This window comes from Macaca thibetana, chromosome 17 (genome assembly GCF_024542745.1).
Source record: "Macaca thibetana thibetana isolate TM-01 chromosome 17, ASM2454274v1, whole genome shotgun sequence".
NCBI lineage: Eukaryota > Metazoa > Chordata > Mammalia > Primates > Cercopithecidae > Macaca > Macaca thibetana.
In genome coordinates, this window is record NC_065594.1 from 26,473,193 (window position 1) to 26,493,681 (window position 20,489).

At 38.6% G+C, this 20,489-nt stretch overlaps 1 protein-coding gene across 2 annotated transcripts in view; it reads right to left on the bottom strand.

Annotated features, from left to right (window-relative positions):
- SUCLA2 (succinate-CoA ligase ADP-forming subunit beta) overlaps positions 1-20,489 on the bottom strand; it is a 70,204-nt gene that overhangs the window by 16,804 nt on the left and 32,911 nt on the right. For both annotated transcript variants that reach the window (XM_050766327.1, XM_050766325.1), the window contains exons 6-8: positions 16,374-16,512; positions 2,896-3,057; positions 2,640-2,782 (exon numbers count right to left, since the gene is read on the bottom strand). In XM_050766327.1, the coding sequence (XP_050622284.1) occupies positions 2,640-2,782; positions 2,896-3,057; positions 16,374-16,512 (444 nt within the window). The remainder of the gene's footprint in view (positions 1-2,639; positions 2,783-2,895; positions 3,058-16,373; positions 16,513-20,489) is intronic.

Here is a 20,489-nt window from a genome sequence, read left to right on the forward strand (position 1 = left end):
CACAAAACTCTCCTCAGTCCTACTGCCTTTGACTGATAGCACTACATCCCTTCCACACCTTTGTTTAAAAAAAAAAAAAAAAAAAAAAAAATCTTGGAAGAGTAATCTCTCCTGGATGTCTCTATTCCCTCAATTCCTCGTCAAATCATTCCATTACAATCTGGCCTATGCCCCCATGTCTTCTACTATTCTTACTAAGGTTCATACTCACCTCTTTCAGTTCTTACTCTGTCTGAATGGTCCTACAGCATTTGACATTATTTCCCAATGCCTTACTTCTCAAAACTCTTCACCTTGGTCCTTCGATGTAACCACTCTCTCCCGATCTGCTCCTATCTCTGTCATTTGTTCTCTGTTTTTCATTTGGGTTTTCCTTCTCTATTCAACCCTTCAACAAGAATGGAGGGGCCAGGTTCCGTTCTTGGTTTCTCATCTCACTTGCATGGATCACCTCACCAACTCCTAAGACTTTATTCTCCACTATAGGAAGTACAACACAATCTTTTCAACCCACTGTCTAGTAGATATAGTCACCACAATCCAAACTTGACATTCAGAAATACCTATTCTTCGACTTTGCCTCTGACAGCATGAAAGGCATCACCACCCAATGATTCTCCCCAGACCAAAGTCCTAACGTTAACTTAACCAACCCTTCTACGGGGTTCCCAGAAAAGAAGAAAAAAAAAAAGGATTTAATGACCCTATCTCCCCTATCTCAGAAATGCCTCTAAATTAGGTTTCTTTGTTTCTTTTCTTCATTCTTACTGGTATCGCCTTTATCAGGGATCTCTTCCATGACAAGAGAATTCATAATGAATGAATTCTCTTTGAAATTGATCTCTCCTGTCAGTCAGTGTTTCCCTACTCTTCATTTCACTCCCTACTAATCTTCTTTTAAAATTTTCTTTAAAATAAAAAACAAAAAGGCACGGGATAGATATATGCATTTGTGTATGTGCTGGGGTAGGGAGTTAAAATCCAAACTCCTTAACTATAGATAATAGGGATCTTCACAAATGTGGTCACAATTTGCCAACATTATCTCTTATCATTTATCTCAATAATGCCTTATTCTTACACATAAGCATCTTATCACCCCATGAACATAATGGCCCTCTCTGGATTCCATGTCTTTGTATATTTTCTTCCTCTTGCCTTCATTTAATTTTCAAGACAGCTCAAGGTATCATCCACTCAGTGAAGGCCACCCTAATTCTCCCAGTTTTTGCCTGTCTTCTGTTCTTCTGTGGTAGAACAGCACTACTTTTTGTCGATCACCACAGTAAAACTATAAGTAACTTAAGAGAAGGACTCATGTATTCCCAAGTCCAAGCATAGTGACCATCACAAAACATATAGTCACTTCAATGCTATCCACATTGACACCCTGGGTCTGCGTTCTGTTTCCAACTCTGATGCCCATCACGTCAGTCCCCTACAACTCTTCATATACTTTTCTCCATTCTTGCACCTGGGCCCTAAAAGCCATGCTTAGAAAAATAAACAACTAGAATTCTAATTCTAGTTGTAAGTACTCAATTCTAGTAGTAAGTACTCAACAGTTATATAATTAGATTGTCTTTAATACTCTGCTTCTCTGGTTTAAGTCAAAAGAAGCTATAGAAATATAGTTCCAATAAAATGTTTACTTGTGGCTGGGCGCGGTGGCTCAAGCCTGTAATCCCAGCACTTTGGGAGGCCGAGGCGGGTGGATCACGAGGTCAGGAGATCGAGACTATCCTGGCTAACATGGTGAAACCCCGTCTCTACTAAAAATACAAAAAACTAGCCGGGCGTGGTGGCGGGCGCCTGTAGTCTCAGCTACTTGGGAGGCTGAGGCGGGAGAATGGCGTGAACCCGGGAGGCGGAGCTTGCAGTGAGCCAAGATCAGGCCACTGCACTCCAGCCTGGGAGACACAGCGAGACTCCGTCTCAAAAAAAAAAAAAAAATGTTTACTTGTTTTAGTAATTACTAAACAAGGGAAATAATGCACATTTTACATCTCATTTTAGTTTAATCCTCTTTGCAAAATTAATAAATATGGAAAATAAGGCTGTAGGCTCAAAGGGAAAGGCAGTGAAGTAAATTTATATTTTAAACAATTCTACGGTCTAACACTACAAATAAAAATATACATTGTCAGCATCATCATCAATAATAAATATTGATTAATGACCTACATATGTACTAGGCATTATACCAGACACTAGGAGAAGCAAGAATTAGTAAGATATGATCCCTATCAATAAAGAATTCTCGGTCTAAATCCAGTAAGAATAGTTCCACAGAGATTATTATCTTTTTGTAAGCCTTACATTGGCCACACAATAGATACACTCCTTAACAAATATCTAGTGATTAATAATATATATGTCTTTTGAATTATGATACTTCACATCCCTTGTACTTTGATAATCATTAATAAACACGTAGTTCTAAATTATGGCACATCTATAATGACAGATTACACAAACATTAAAATGAGTGTTCAGAAGAATTGCAAAAAAGATATGATAGCAAAAAAAGACTCAAAATACATATAAGACATATATATGAATTCTAAAATATAAAAATATACATTTTTATGTTTTCATATATTTACATGATATAAAAATATATCAAGCCCTGCCCTTACCTTTTTATCTGAAGTGATAAGCTTAAATGCTTCTGTTACTTGATGGACTGTAGCACCACCACCAACATCAAGGAAGTTGGCTGGAGTCCCTCCATGAAGTTTTATTATATCCATTGTGGCCATAGCCAAACCAGCACCATTTACTATATAGGGGAAAATGATTTGTATAAGCAACAAACATAGAGAAAATAAATTAAACTTAGTAAATCCAAATTAAACTTAGTGAATCCAATTCTAACATAAAAACACATGGTACCTAGGCAGCCTATATTTCCATCGAGGCCAATGTAGTTGAGATTTGCCTGAGCAGCGTCTTTGTCCCTTTCATCTTCCTGGGTCCAGTCCTGTAGATCAAAGATTTTCTTTTGGCGATAGGCTGAATTAGAGTCAAAATTGATCTTTGCATCCATACACAATACTTTGAAGGGAAAAAGAGAAAATGACTTCAATTTCAAGACAGATACAATAAAGTATCAAATAATCAAATGGTCTTTCATTTAGGGAAAAGACACATTTTAACTTTGTTACTTAATGAAAGTATTTCAATTTATGTTCACCATGAATTCAAACTGTTCTTTAAAAAAGAGTATTTGGGAATTAAAACTGCCCCATCAAAGTTATTGGGTCTACATCCATACTATGCACTACATAAAGAAAAAGGAAACCTCAAAAATATTTTAAATTATTTAAAAATTATCAAAAATTAACTATCCTTGTTCCTAGCTAACCCCATCACTTGGGCCCCATATCCCATCCCCTCTCTTCTACTCAAAAATATTGTTCCAGCAATTCTGTCTCCCCTACATTATAAACCTGCCTCCCCCTTACCTTTCTATTGGCTAAATCTTGCCAACTTGCTAAAACTGTTTATTTCCTCACCTTAACAAAGAGGGAAAAAAATCTTTTAACTCCTATCTCCTCCTTACTCTCCACTACACAGCAACTCCTTGAAGATCTGTCTAATTAAAAGAGGAGTCTCAGAACAACGGTTTCTGGGGAAAAAAAGAAACAGAGGGGTAAGCAAACTATGGCCAAATTTGGCCTGTGCCTGTTTTTATTTTTATTTCTTTTTGAGACAGAGTCTCGCTCTTACACCCAGACTAGAGTGCAGTGGTGGCATGATCTCATCTCACTTCAACCTCCACCTCCCAGGTTCAAGCGATTCTCATGCCTCAGCCTTCAGAGCAGCTGGGAATACAGGTATGCACCACAATACCCAGCTAATTTTTGTAGTTTTAGTAGAGATAGGGTTTGCCATGTTTTTGCCAGGCTGGTCTCGAACTCCTGACCTCAAGTAATTCACCTGCCTCAGCCTCTCAAAATGCCAGGATTAAAAGTGTGAGCAAACGAGTCCAACCTGTGCCTGTTTTTCAAATGGCCTGTAAGATAAGAATGGGTTTTACACTTTTAAAGGATTATGAAGACAAAAGGGGAAAAGAAAGAATGAGAAGAACAAGAAGAAAAACAGCAGCACCAAAAACTATATGTGATCCATAAAGCCTAAATAAAATACTTATTAACTGCCAACCCCTGTGCTTAAACTCCTTGTATCAAATTTTTTTCCTGCCATTATCTCTTATGCCCACTCTAATCAGGCTTTTACTTCCAGCACTCTACCAAAATGGCTCTCAACAAAGGTCACCTCTCTGACTTCACCTTTTAGTACTCTACCCCTTCCTTACTCCAATCTAACCATAACATTCTCCTTGCAGTTCCTGAAAAGATACAGGGTTGAAAGAAACAGGCAATTTCAGCTGCTGCCCAACACAGGAGACAAAGTTTGGAGCCCAGCTAAGTTAAGTACCATTAATATCAAAAGTCAATATTCTTTCAGAGGAAGACAACAGAATTCAGTCTTTACACCTTATCTCCCAAAATGTACAGTATACGAGTCAAACTTACTAGATCCGTAATGAAACGGGGAAATGTGACCACTATTAAAGAGAAAAAGCAGTCAACTGAAACCAAACCCACAGTAACCCAGATTTAGAATAATCAGGAGACTACTATAAACTTTTTAAAACATGTTTAAGGATTTAAGAGAAAATATGGTCATAATAAATGAACACACAGGTAATATGAGCAGATAATAAAACAAGGGAACAAATGGAAAATAGAACTAAAAAGTATATCTGAAATAAAAAATTCACTGGATGAACTTAACAGCAGACTGGTGATGGGTCAGTGAACCTGAAGACAAACAGAAATGATCCAGCTGCAGAAGAAAAAAAAAAGAAAAAAGAAACTGCACCTCAGTGACCTCTTGGACGATATCAGTAAGTCTAACATGAAACTGGAAGAAAAGGAGAATGGGACAGGAAAAAAGTGATGAAAGAAAAATATATCAAGCCAAGATTCTATATTCAGTGAAAATATACTTCAAAACAAGGACAGAATAAAGACATTTGCAGAATAATGGCAACAATATTCATCACTAGCAGACCTGCGCTAAGAGAAATGCTAAAGAAAGTTCTTCAGGCTCAAGGCATATAACGTGGAAATCTGAATCTAAAGTGGTAAATTTCAAGAAGGGTCAGTTTTGTCCCAAAGGGGACATCACGAAATGTCTGGGGGCATTTTTGTTTGTCAAAATGGGGGATGCTACTGGCATCTGAATGCTATTGGATAAACATTGTTAAACGTCCAACCAAGCACAGGACAGCCTCCCATAACAACAAAAAAATCAACCTACCCTAAAATGTCAATAATGCCAATGTTGGTAAATCTTGATCTATGGGTAGGAAAGAACAACAAAAATACATGAACAAATTGAAACCAACCCAATAGTCCCACAGACTGTCCTTTTGGATAAACAGTGAAATTGACCTTTCTGGTCTTAAAGCTTGAAGCTTATACTTGTTTTATCTGAGTTCCTTCCTCAGGAAGGGACCTTCAGGGCTCTGGAAAAAAAATGTATCAAAGAACTTCAGTCCCATATACTTGGCCTGATTACCCACACACAGTGCAACAAGAATCATTGCCCATAGATTCTTCCAAATTGTCTTTGCTGGAACATCTCACAAGGTCATTTTAGTCAAAGTCCTAGGAAAATAGCCAGTTCCTCCAGCTGTGTGCCCTATTACAAAAGAAAACGTTTTTTTTTTTTTTTTTTTTTTGAGACGGAGTCTCGCTCTGTCACCCGGGCTGGAGTGCAGTGGCCGGATCTCAGCTCACTACAAGCTCCGCCTCCCGGGTTCACGCCATTCTCCGGCCTCAGCCTCCCGAGTAGCTGGGACTACAGGCGCCCGCCAACTCACCCAGCTAGTTTTTTGTATTTTTTAGTAGAGACGGGGTTTCACTGTGTTAGCCAGGATGGTCTCGATCTCCTGACCTCGTGATCCGCCCGTCTCGGCCTCCCAAAGTGCTGGGATTACAGGCTTGAGCCACCGCGCCCGGCCAGAAAACAGGTTTTTATTAAATGTATGCAAACACACACATTTCCATGAATTAAGAATATTCACAAATAGTTTCCAAATTCTGGAGAAATTAGGCAGAGAGAGAAATATGCCTCAAATTCTACTTACAAAAGTATCCTCTACTCAGTACACTTAAAGGATATATCAAGGCTATATATAGCTCAAAAGGAACATATTCTCCAGACTTTGAAAAACAAAAAACAAACAAGAATCAGCAATATTTCAAACAACAAAAGCCATAAAAATTATTTTAGTCTTCCATTATTTCAGTCCATGCAATCAACTCCTGCTGTACTTCATATTGGGTTAGCAATCTTTATAAACACATTAGCTCTTTAATTAGTGTCCTGGAAGGTCTCTCTAATCCAGGGGCACAAACTCCCAAAGTTTTTAGAAACCTGCATTAAAGAGTCCTTTTCATGAACTCCTCCAAAGAAGCAAGCCCTGGACCGTAGGTGATTATAAATCACTTTTTGAGGAGAATCAGAGTAATATATCAACTGTCATGTCAAAAGCCATAAGACAGTCATGAAGACACAGTTGATAAGGTAATTAGGTTACTTGTGTGGCATACAACAATTTAACATAATCATAATTACAACTGACAACATATATTAAGGCACATCAGAATTTCAGGAATGTCATACAATCCTGGAATACATATTAACAACATATCTATATAAATATAACCCTAAGACAGTTAAATACCACCTCACATATGAGAATGCTTCCTGTATAATTCTAACGTAACAAGCTTAATAAGCCTAATATAGCTCTCCTGGATGTCAGGGAACCTAATATCCAAAAAAAAATAGTTTGAGGTCAAAAAGACTGAATTTAGATCTTGAAATTTTGCTTATAGAAAGTTTGGCAAATATCAAAGTTTTAAGACACTTGTTATCACTGTAAAATGTCATTCATTTAGCCAAAGTTATACAAAACATTTACTCTTTGATAGAGAGGGACTCATTTTCCTAAACAATAAGATGTAATAAAGATAGCATGCCAACTAAACCTGTCTGGCCCTTCCCCCTCCATTTTCTCCCTGCAGCTTAATCAGAAGGTAAACAAAATCTTTCATCTCTTAATATTACACAAACATTTTGTTCAAAAGCAAAAACCAAAATTTTCCTTTATCTGATATGTTATTAATGTTAAAGTTAATTTTAATAGAACTGTATAAACCTAATTTTAATCAGCTTGTATATGAAGATCATGTATTAAGGTAAGGAAGGCTATAAAGCCAAGATAGTAATTTTGTATGTGAAAGGATCTTGTATGGTAAATTGCTGTCCTGGAGTAAAATGTTATTTAAAGAAAAAAGAAAGAAGAAGGGGGAGGCGAAGGGGGGAGGAGAAAAATCTGGGACTGATGGGAAAGTCCAAGAGGAGGAGGAAGAGGAAAAAAATCTGGGACTGATTGGAAAGCTCAGGTATGTCATGGATGGTCTGTGTAAGTCATATGTAGCTTTTCTGGTTTTCCAGTGTGTCTATCTTCATGCACATAAAGAGAAAACGGAACACAGAAAAGGTTTAGATAATAGATTCTTTAAAACCTGAGAACTAGAGAAATTTGGCTAATTAACATTTCATAGTTAAAGCTCTTAGTCTTGATGAAGGTAAAATTAGAAATACTGTAAAGAAATGCATCGGCAATTTAACAATTCTTAATAGTTAAGTATGAAGCCAGATTTAGCAAAGACCCAAATTTCACATACATACATACTTGCATTGCTTCACACTATGTTAGTTGTTTTGCATGGATAGTGCTGGCACTGAATTATTTACTGGTCATGTGCCTAGAATGAATTTCTTGATTGCACAGGATGTATGGTGATATTGGTGGACTTAAGATTACTGAATTGTATACCAGGAATAAAATATTCATCATGTGGTTTTTTGGGAGGCTATGGGAACACTGTAGCCTCCAGGGTAGACTGAGTAGGGGACAGATTGAAGGCTGGGTTTCCTGTTTGTTTTTGCTTCTAATTTTCATTTGTTTGCTGTTGTTCTTCTGTGGGTTTTGCTTGTATATGTATATATATAGAAAACCATAAACTTTTTCATTTCCTAATGGAAAGCTTTTATTTCCTTCTACAATTTGCCTTATTTATCTAAAGTTCCTAAGCTACTTTGGTCAAGCCTTTAAAAATTGATAGAGAACACCAGCCATTTAAACTATGGTGGGTTTTGCTTACCTCTAACGATCTAGAGAACTACAAGAGCTTTAAGGTTTCTGGCACACACACAAAAATAACAATAAAAGACAATTTCTGAACAGTACATTATATATTCTGTTATTTGGAAAAAGGTGAGAATAAAAATGTTTAAGTGTTCATATCCAAAATAGACTGAAGCCTATTTTGCATGTAGATTGGTAGAAGCTTATTTTGCAGGTAGATCCTGCTGTGATTTGTCTTTGGTGGAAGTGGCAGACCAGAGAGAGAAACATGTATCAGAAGAAACTCTCTATTAGATGAACCTTTGATTCCTTGGTGGCTACATGGTCACCTATGGTATGGAGAAGAAACTATGAGATGAACCTTTGATTCCTGGGTGACTACATGGTCACCTATGGTATGGAGCTGCCTATGACACCCCTCCTCAGCATGAAGCGCCAGAAAGATCAATGACCGGATTCCTCATGATTGAGGAATTGATAAATAGAAAGGGAAGACTGAAACTGACCCAACAGTCTCCCATAGACTATTCTTTTGGATAAACACAGAAATTGACCTTTCTGGTCTTAAAGCTTAAGACTTATGAGTTCTTTCCTCAGGAAGGGACCTTGGGACCTCTCAAACCAAACGTATCGAAGAACTGAAACTCACCAGATCACCACATGCAGACAATGAGACTCTGACCCCTCATTCATTATTACTGCTTCCTTGCCCCTCCCTAGGTTTTGTTTCTTACACATTGTTACCTTTCTTCCCTGCTATATAAACCCCTGGTTTTAGTCCCTCAGGGAGACAGATTTGAGAATGAGATCCCATCTCCTCAGCTGCAGCACCCAACTAAACCCTTCTTCTTTGGCAATACCTCTCAGTGATTGGCTTTCTGTGTGGGAAGCAGCAGGACCTAGACCAAAGCCCTGGTGTTTTGGTAACAAAATGAATAAATATATTGAAGCTAATAAAAGCCATTTATATAAATGTTGAATAAGAAAATTATAAATATAGAAAGTGGTAAAACTAGAATGAACCTTGAAGAACTCAAGTGGAATTAGAGTTATCAGTATACATTTGGAGATTTTTTTTAAATGGCAAAAACTGCAATTTTTGCACCAACCTAAATACTAAGAAACTGACCCCTTTGATAATGAGTATTCCTCACAATGAACACTACATTCCTTGCAGTTGTTCAGTTTGAAATATTTTCTCATTTCCATTATTATTTCTTCATTAATTCATAAAGTATTTTCTTTAAATTAAAAAATAAGCTGGGTGTAATGGCTCACACCTTTAATCTCAGCACTTCAGGAGGCTGAGGTGGGAGGATGGCTTGAGCACACGAGTTGGAGACGAGCCTAAGCAACAGACTGAGGGCCCATCTCTACAAAATTTTTTTTTTTTTTTTTTTTTTTTTTTTTGAGACGGAGTCGTGCTCTGTCGCCCAGGCTGGGGTGTAGTGGCCGGATCTCAGCTCACTGCAAGCTCCGCCTCTCGGGTTCCCGCCATTCTCCTGCCTCAGCCTCCCGAGTAGCTGGGACTACAGGCGCCCGCCACCACGCCCGGCTAGTTTTTTGTATTTTTTAGTAGAGACGGGGTTTCACCGTGTTAGCCAGGATGGTCTCAATCTCCTGACCTCGCGATCCGCCTGTCTCGGCCTCCCAAAGTGCTGGGATTACAGGCTTGAGCCACCGCGCCCGGCCTTACAAAAAAATTTTTTTAAAAAATACAGATAGAAGGCCAGGCGCGGTGGCTCACGCCTGTAATCCCAGCACTTTGGGAGGCTGAAGTGGGCAGATCACCTGATGTCAGGAGTTCAAGACCAGCCTGGCTAACATGGAGAAAACTCCATCTCTACTAAAAATACAAAAAAAGTAGCCAGGCATGGTAGCATGTGCCTGTAATCCCAGCTACTCGGGGGGCTGAGACAGGAGAATCTCTTGAACCGGGGGGATGGAGGTGAGCTGAGATCACACCACTGCACTCCAGCCTGGGCAACAGAACGAGACTTGGTCCCAAAACAAGCAAGCAAGCAAACAAACAAAAAAAAAACCAGACATAAACATAGGTGTGTTTTTATGTATGTGTACAAACATACACATACACATACACACACATACTTCTTGGCTGTGTTTGCTGAAAAGGCCTAGAAGCAATGACACAATATTAGCAATATGCATTAAGTAGTATGTCTATCTTGGTACCTATTAATAAATATCGTTTTCCACAAAAAGAAGCCAAGGTCCTTTGGAGAAACAGTGGATTGCCAAACTGTGACAAGGAAAACAGAAGACAATCCTGGAATATATTGTTGCACAAAATTTAAAGCCTTGCTCAAATAATAATATGGGCATATTAAAAGGACAAAGGGAGGACTTACAGTCACACAAACCTTGCAAATGTTTGTAGCAGCTTGTTGGTAACAGCAAACTACTAGAAATAACCCAAATATCCTTCAAAGTGTAAATAGTTGAATGAAATCAGGTACTATCTATACAGTGGAATGCTACTCAGCAATAAAAAAGAAACTATTGGTAGATGCAACAACCTGGATAGACCTCAAAGGCATTATGTATAGTAAAAAGGTCAACTTTAAAAGGTTATATATTATATGATTGCATGTATATAACATTCTCAAAATTAAAAAAAAAACAAAACTAGAGAGGATGGAGAATAGACTAGTGATTTCCAGGGCACAGGGACAGGGTAGGAAAGAATTGGTAGAGGTTGTGAATACAAAGAGGTCTCCTGTATTGATGGAACAGTCTGTATCTTGATTGTGGTGGTGGCTACCCAAATCTATGTAAGGAATAAATTATACATACACACACAAATGACTGCAGGTTTAAAACGTTTAAAAAAAATGGTGAAAACTAAATAAAATATTTAGTCTAGCTAACAGTAATGAGCCAATGTCAACTAACTATGTGGGTGTATACAGCTAAATAAGATGTCATCAATGGGTGAAGGGCATGCAAGACCGTATTATTTTAACAACTTCCTGAAAGTGTATTTGTTTCAATATTGTAAGTTAAATTATAATTTTATTTATAATTTTTCATTTATTTAAAAAAAAAAAAAGAGGCCACAGGAGCAAGCCTGAAAGTGGCCTGTACTGGCCAAATCTGGGACAGTCCGTCCAACAAAATAATGATTAAAATGGGTAACTCATTGATTAACGAATGGATAAGCCCATCCTAATACAAACGAATGGGGCAGAAGAGAAAGCTCTTCTTTTAATACAAAGTCAACTATTAAATATAGAAGTAATGATGTAGTTAGAAAATCATCAGTAGATGCCAAAACTAATGGGTAAAAGTTTGACAAGTAGTATAACATTTTCCCACAAATTTCATAGTAATTACAATGGGAAAAAATAATGATTCTATAATGAAAAAACCTTCTGGACACTACCTTAAACAAGTAAGCCAAGTTAACATTATCAATACTGGAACAAACCAACATAATGTACCTTCTGACAACGTGCACTATGAAGGAAAAAAACACCATGAGGGAACATCAAACAGAGAAACACAAACTGAAGGGCGTTCTACGAAATAAATGACCCCTTCTTTAAAAAAGAAAAAAAAAAAAAAAAGAACAACAAAAACATAAGGTCAAGAAACAAATCAAACTTCAAGATCTGTTCCAGGTCAAATGGACGTGACAACTCAATTCAATGTGTGATCCTGGTCCTAGGGGAAAATAGTATAAAGGACATTCCTAGGACACCTGGCTACATTTGAATATGTATTTTGAATTAGATAATATTTTCTCAGTGTTAAATTTCTTGGTTTTCATAAATGTAGTCAGGTTATATAAGAAAATGTTCTTGGGTCACGCCTGTAATCCCAGCACTTTGGGAGGCCAAGGCGGGCAGATCATGAGGTCAGGAGATCAAGACCATCCTGGCTAACATGGTGAAACCCCGTCTCTACTAAAAACACAGAAAATTAGCCGTGTTGGCGGGCGCCTGTAGTCCCAGCTACTCGGGAGGCTGAGGCAGAAGAAAGGTGAGAACCCAGGAGGCAGAGCTTGCAGTCAGCCAAGATTGCGCCACTGCACTCCAGCCTGGGCGACAGAGCGAGACTGTCTCAAAAAAAAAAAAAAAAAAAAGTTCTTGTTTTTAGACACTAGAAGAACAATGTCTCCAACTTACCCTTAATGGTTCCAAATATATTTTTATACACACAAATGCAAGTTTACGCAGACAGAAAGACAACAGAAAGAGAATAAAATAGAGTGAAATGTAAACAACTGGCAATGTTGAGGAAAGTGTATTTAGGAGTTCCCTATACTGTTTATTTTTGTATCAAAAATAAATTTAAAAGTAAGGGGAAAAAAGCCTACATGGTACCATATTCACAGTAAGGAATGATTTAGTTCAGCAAAATATCACCCATTAAATTAAATTAATGCTGTTGAATAGGAAAAAAATTGGCAATTCTTATGCTTTTGCTTTCCATATAAACTGGATAAGGATCCACTCTTGAATGGTTCTTGGACAGTTTTTAGTTAATCTTTAGATAACTACATTTAAGTTATACAGGCTGGTGCAAAAGTAATCACTTTTTTTTTTAAAAAAAATGGCAAAAACTGCAATTTTTGCACCAACCTAAATACTAAGAAACTGACCCCTTTGATAATGAGTACTCCACACAATGAACAATACATTCCTTGCAGTTGCTCAGTTTGAAATATTTTCTCATTTCCATTATTGTTTCTTCATTAATTCATAAAGTATTTTCTTTAAATTTAAAAAAAAATAAGCTGGGTGTGATGGCTCACACCTTTAATCCCAGCACTTTAGGAGGCTGAGGTGGGAGGATGGCTTTGAGCACACAAGCTGGAGACGAGCCTAGGCAACAGACTGAGGGCTCATCTCTACAAAAATATTTTTTAAAAATTAGCCAGGCATGGTGGCACGCACCTATAGTCCCAGCTACTCAAGAGGCTGAAAAGGGAGGATTGCATGAGCCCAGAAGACTGCAGTGAGCTGTGACTGTGTCACTGTACTCCGGTCTGGGCAACAGAGCAAGACTGTCTCAAAAAATTAAAAAATACAATATTTTATATTAATTTCCAATGTTATTGCTTTGTGTTTAAAGATCATTATCTGTGTTATGAATTCTTGGATATCTGCTAATACTTTTTAATTTGTGACTCAGTATTAAGGTTTTTTAAATCAGTATTTGGATTTTTAAAAAGTGTTTTTCTAAATACTGGGTAGCCCATTAAATTTTAAAAAGGAGGGGAGGGGCATGAGGAACACCTAGTGAAGGCAGTAGTCCTTGCTAGGCCTCTGGAGGACACTCCAGAAGATCAAGGTAGGTTTACTGAGGAAGCAGTTGAGGGCGATTCTCCAATGGAAAAATACTCAGGGTAAAATCCCTAGGAAAGAGATTTCTTAGGCAGAAGGTCTGTAACAGGCAGTAGAAGCAGCCACTGACAATACATGCTCACAAGTAAGTATGGGTAGAATATCAGTAGAGCCCATTCTCAGTTCACACTGAGGTGCCTATTTCATGGTACTCAACAGGGGAGATGACACATTGGTAGTTTTCCTCTCTAGAAATAACAAATGCATAGTACCAAAATCAATTTTTGCTTGGAGATTTCTCCTGAGTTTCAGTCCACAGGAAAATAATCAGGATGACTGGTATTCTGGTGAGACTAGTATCTGTCTACTCTTCTTCACTCAGATACCACTGAATTTCTGCCACAATCTTTGATAAAACTAAGGCCAAGGTTCTGGGAACATAGTAATACTTTGGATAATTGTTCCCAGTGAATGGCTAAGGTTTTGGGGTGCTATTATTTCCCCAAATTTGGTAACTGAGGAGTCAAAGCTGTGATAAACTTGTATATATTAATATGTTATATATCTTTAAATGTGAAACACATAAGAGACTTAAAATTCAAACAATAATAACTTCTGAGACCATGAAGAAACTCAACCCATTCCCATGAGAAACTGTCAAAATTGCCATGGTTGAAAGAATCCCACTCCACCTAGAATCCATAATTCCTCTAGATAATAGTCAATCAAACAACAAATTAGAGAGAACATCAATTTCCTTGAACTTCTACCTCAAATAAGAGAATTTGATGTAGGACTTCAGTTATGAAGGTCCTTTGGATCTTATCACATTTGGACTTTAAATTCCAAGTGTGTCTTCATGCAGTTTACTATTAGAGTTTTTTAGAATATCTTAATGCCATAATTTAATCTGACTGCAGAACTTTAGCTTTACTTGAAAGCTTAAAAAAAGAAAATAAAGTTCTCACTGCAGAACCTTTACTTTAGCTTTACTAAAAATAGAATAAGATACTCTAAAAAACTAAAAGTAAAGCTAAAGTAAAATATTAATTGATTAAACATTTAAAAGTAAAAAAGAAACAATTTAAAAAATAGAACATATCTGACTAAACTGACCCAAAAGAAAAAACAGAACACATTGAGGATATTTACTGATCTTAAGATGGAGAAGGCTGGGCGTGGTGGCTCACGCCTGTAATCCCAGCACTTTGGGAGGCCAAGGTGGGCGGATCATGAAGTCAGGAGATCGACACCATGGTGAAACCCTGTCTCTACTAAAAAAAATACAAAAAATTAGCCGGGCGTGGCAGCGGGCGTCTGTAGTCCCAGCTACTCGGGCGGCTGAGGCAGGAGAATGGTGTGAACCCGGGAGGCGGAATTTGCAGTGAGCCGAGATCGCGCCACTGTACTCCAGCCTAGGCGACACAGCAAGACTCCATCTCCAAAAAAAAAAAAAAAGTGTAAAAGATGGAGAAAAAAAAAAATCTCAGTATAAAAGTAATGGAACTTGGCTGGGCGCGGGGGCTCATGCCCGCAATTCCAGCACTTTGGGAGGCCGGGGCAGGCAGATCACCTAAGGTCAGGAGGTCAAGACCAGCCTGGCCAACATGGTGAAACCTCACCTCTACTAAAAACACAAAAAAAATTATCTAGGTGTGGTGGTGCATGTCTGTAGTCCAAGCTACTTGGGAGACTGAGGCAGAAGAATTACTTGAACCCAAGAGGCAGAGATGGCAGTGAATCCAGATCACGCCATTGCACTCTAGTGTGGGCAACAAAGCAAAGACTCAGTCTCAAAAAAAAAAAAGTAATGAGATTTGAGTACATGCAAAAACAAAAATATTTCCCCAAAAATCAAATAACATTAAACAATAAAGTACAATCTCAGAAAAAGATTCAGACCAAATGTCAGACAAAAGATTGACATCCTTAATATATAAAGACCCCATATACATAAAGAGTTCCCCAGGATATGTTACTAAGTGAATAAAGAAAGATGCAAAATGTATATAGTATGCAATCTATATATCCAGATAGCTAATTCCATAAAATTACAGCTCAATCACCACCACACTGGATACACTAACCCAGCACTGCCCAATAAAACCTTCTGCAATGATGGAAATGTTCTATATGTGTGCTCTCTTAATATGGTAACCACATTTGGCTATTGAGTATTTGAACCATGACTAGTGCAACTAAGTAAATGAATTTTTAAATCTTATGTAACTTTAATTAATTTTAATAACTACATGGGGCTGATTGTCACTGTATTGGACAGTGCAGTTCCGACCCCTTTGTGCATGTCTCTATAAGGTGTTTTATTTTTTTTGTTTTGTTTTAATGAGTTTAATATTTGTTCATATTCGGCCGGGCGCGGTGGCTCAAGCCTGTAATCCCAGCACTTTGGGAGGCCGAGACAGGCGGATCACGAGGTCAGGAGATCGAAACCATCCTGGCTAACACGGTGAAACCCCGTCTCTATTAAGAAATACAAAAAACTAGCCGGGCGAGGTGGCGGGCGCCTGTAGTCCCAGCTACTCGGGAGGCTGAGGCCGGAGAATGGCGTGAACCCGGGAGGCGGAGCTTGCAGTGAGCTGAGATCCGGCCACTGCACTCCAGCCTGGGCGACAGAGCGAGACTCCGTCTCAAAAAAAAAAAAAAAAAAAAAAAATTTGTTCATATTCGTTCTATTTGTTATTTTTTTAAAAAGCTTCTACATAGGTAGAAGTTTAATTTCTTTAACTTCTATGAGTTTAACTTCCTTAGGGAAGCATATAACAGAGAAATAAATGAATAATCATATTAGACAAAAGAAGATACTTTACCAGCTCCATCTGAATCTTCCACCATTGGATTTATTTCTATCATGGTTGCATCATATTTCAGAAAAAGGCTGTAAAGCTTGACCATGTTTTCTGCTGCTGATTCCACAATATTAGGTGGAAATCCCATCTTCTGTGCAAGCTGAAATCAATATTTCTTTTTATTATAGGTGGTTTGCATATGTCTAATCAACATTATTGTAAATAAAAAGCCTTGTAGTTTGTCACTTAAACGATAAATGAGTCATTTATAGTCAAACATTAATTACTGAAATAGCAGCTACCATTACTAAATGGTTAAACAAAACTTTTTACTCAAAATCTTCAAAGAGTAGATATTATGCCCATTTTATAGATGAGAAAGAGATTCAGAGAGATCAAGTAACTTGCCATTGGCCTAGATTCCAGTTCCAGGGTTTATTCCATAATGTCCATACTGCCTAAGCTTTATGGCCAACCTAAGCTGAAAGAAGAGGCTTATATCTTATTAAAACTACATATAAAATGTGGGCCAGGCACAGTGGCTCACGCCTGTAATCCCTGCACTTTGGAAGGCCGAGGGGGCCGGATCGCTTGAGGCCAGGAGTTAGGGACCAGCCTGGCCACCACAGTGAAACCCTGACTCTACTAAAAATATAGAATGTGGCAACCCCAATGGTCCAAATAAAAGCCAAAATATTAGAAGACCCTATTTTACCTTTTGTGTAATTTATAAAGAGTGTCTATCAAGCAATAAGAATGCATGTCATTCAGTCAAATGAGTGTTACCCCATTCATTCAAAAATGTACCGAGCACCTAATAAATTCCAGGCACTGTGCTAGGCCCAAAAGATAAAGATATTTAACTTTATAATATAATAAAGGAGTTTACAGTCTTGAGGGATTCCCAATTAGAGATACCCATAGAGCTTTTAAACAATACAATATCAAGGTCCCAACTCAGAAGTTCTGGTTGACAAGTTTTACACTGGATCAAGCATCTATCATTTTTCAAGTTTCACAAGCAATTCTGAACCACTGGTACAGAGGGTACATGTCTATATGTTTATTCTAACAGTGCTGCCACTGCTCAGGAACACTATAGAGAATTCTTTCCTATTTTTCATTTGCTATCTAAGGTTGTAACACATTCTTTTGATTTTCAAGAACAAAAAATTCTTAAATTCTTTGAAGATGAAGAAGATATTTACAAAGAGCCAAATGCCAATAAATAAATGATCAAGCTAAACAATGTAATCTGGGCGCAGTGGCTCATGTCTGTAATACCAGCACTTTGGGAGGACAAATGGATCACTTGAGGCCAGGAGTTTGAGACCAGCCTGGGCAACATGGTGAAACACTGTCTCTACTACAAATACAAAAATTAGCCAGGTGTGGTGGTGCATGCCTATAATCCCAGCTACTTGAGAAGCTGAGACACAAAAATTGCTTTGAACTCAAGAGGTGGAGGTTGCAGTGAGCCGAGATCACACCACTGCACTCCTGCCTAGGTGACAGAGTGAGACTCTGTCTCCAAAAAACAAACAAAAAGCACTAAGGAATGTAATCTTTTGTTATGACCTATTTCAAATAAAGAATAATATGAAAGTACCATTTTATTATGAAAGTTTTTCACTATGTCATAACTCACCTAAAAAACCAAAAACTAAAACCAAATGTTTAGGCTTAAACATTTGAAAACTACAAATTCTGATCAATTCATTATGACAGCAATTTGCTAATGCTAGGCACTATTTCCACTCATCACCATCAGGAAAAATGCTATATAATCTTAGATTATTTCTTCATGTATTCTTGTAAATCAAGTATTTTCTTCCTCATCTAAATTTCACTCTCATCATCTTCACATAACTACCTAATAAATCAAATCTGTGCCTTTTAAACATTTATATCATTCATCTGCCAAAATTATTTGCTTTACTCTCCATCAGAAACATTTCTCTATCTCCTTTAAACCTTTGTGCCGGTCAAAATTCTTGCACTTGGCTGGGCACAGTGGCTCACGCCTATAATCCCAGCACTTTGGGAGGCCGAGGTGGGCAGATCATGAGGTTAGGAGTTCGAAACCTGCCTGGCCAACATGGTGAAACCCCATCTCTACTAAAAATACAAAAATTAGCTGGGAATGGTGGCGGGTGCTTATAATCTCAGCTACTTGAGAGCTGAGGCAGGGAAATCGCTTGAACCCGGGAGGCAGAGGTTTCAGTGAGCCGAGATCATGCCACTGCACTCCAGTCTGGGTGACAGAGCAAGACTCCGACTCAAAAAAAAAAAAAAAAAAAAAAATTATTGCACTTGCTGTACTTCAATACCATAAACTTATTCTTTTTTTTTTTTTTTTTTTTTTGAGACGGAGTTTCACTCTTTTTGCCCAGGCTGGAGTGCAATGGTGTGATCTCAGCTCACCGCACCCTCCACCTCCCGGGTTCAAGCAATTCTCCTGCCTCAGCCTCCCGAGTAGCTGGGATTACAGGCATATGCCATCATGCCTGGCTAATTCTGGTTTTTTTTTTTTTTTTAGACAAAGTCTTGCTATGTCGCCCAGGCTGGAGTGCAGTGGCCAGATCTCAACTCACTGTAAGCTCCACCTCCCGGGTTCACGCCATTCTCCTACCTCAGCCTCCCCAATAGCTGGGACTACAGGCGCCCGCCACCTCGCCCGGCTAGTTTTTTGTATTTTTTTTTTTTTTTTTAGTAGAGACGGGGTTTCACCGCGTTAGCCAGGATAGTCTCGATCTCCTGACCTCGTGATCCGCCCGCCTCGGCCTCCCAAAGTGCTGGGATTACAGGTTTGAGCCACCGCGCCCGGCCGCTAATTTTGTATTTTTAGTAGAGACGGGGTTTCTCCATGTTGGTCAGGCTGGTCTTGAACTCCTGACCTCAGGTGATCCACCCACCTCGGCCTCCCAAAGTGCTGGGATTACAGGCGTGAGTCACCACGCCCAGCCATAAACTTATTCTGACATAGTTTCTCATGAAGAAATGTTTAAGGAGAATGGTGTGAACCCGGGAGGCGGAGCTTGCAGTGAGCCAGGATCGCGCCACTGCACTCCAGCCTGGGCAATAGAGCGACACTCCATCTCAAAAAAAAAAAAAAAGAAAATAAAAATAAAAATAAAAATGTTTAACTTCAAAGTTCAATATTCGAACTTTTCTTTTAAGATGAGTCACTAGGCCAGGTACAGCGGCTCACACCTGTAATCCTAGCACTTTGGGAGGCCCAGGCAGGCAGAACACTTGAGATCAGGAGTTCTGGAACCATCTGCCAATATGGTGAAACCCTGTCTCTACTAAAAATACCAAAAAAAAGTTAGCTGGGCATGGTGGTGCATGCCTGTAATCCTAGCTACTTGGGAGGCTGAGGTGGGAGGATTGCTTGAACCTGAGAGGTGGAGGTTGCAGTGAGCCGAGATCGTGCCACTGCACGCTCCACCCTGGGTGACAGAGCGAGACTCTCCATCTCAAAAACAAACAAACGAAAAGATGAGTCACTTATTTTTATATCCAAAACAAACAATTTAATTCAATAGCAGCATTACAAATACTACCAAGCAACTCTCACAGGCCATAATATTAAACTCAATGGGGACTTTTTTGTGTGAGGGGAAGAATGGAGGGGAAGGAGCACACAAGGACAATAGAGAAGACCAGTAAAACTGTAGGCAAAATTTTATTGTGAACATATACAAACTGAAAGAAGGACCACAGCATTCAATGAATTCTTAAAATCATTCATAAACCACAGCTCTATCATGGAGATATATAAGACAGTGTCCCATCCATTCTATACTTACAGAAAATAAAGGGGACACAGGAATATTTTAAATGTTCAACCACTTAAACCATGGAGATATAAAATCCAGACTACAAAAAATAATGAATGATAATCACCTCAGTTTCTTCAACAACTAAACTGGAAGAAAAAAGATGAAGACGGCAAAAAAGAGAAACCTGCAAGTTTTTGAAGACCTGTGAGACAAATCAGTCAGTAAATATGAAGGGGCCCGGCGCAGTGACTCACGCCTGTAATCCTAGCACTTTGGCAGGCCGATGAGGGCGGATCACCTGATGTCAGGAGTTCAAGACCAGCATGGCCAACATGGCAAAACCCCATCTCTA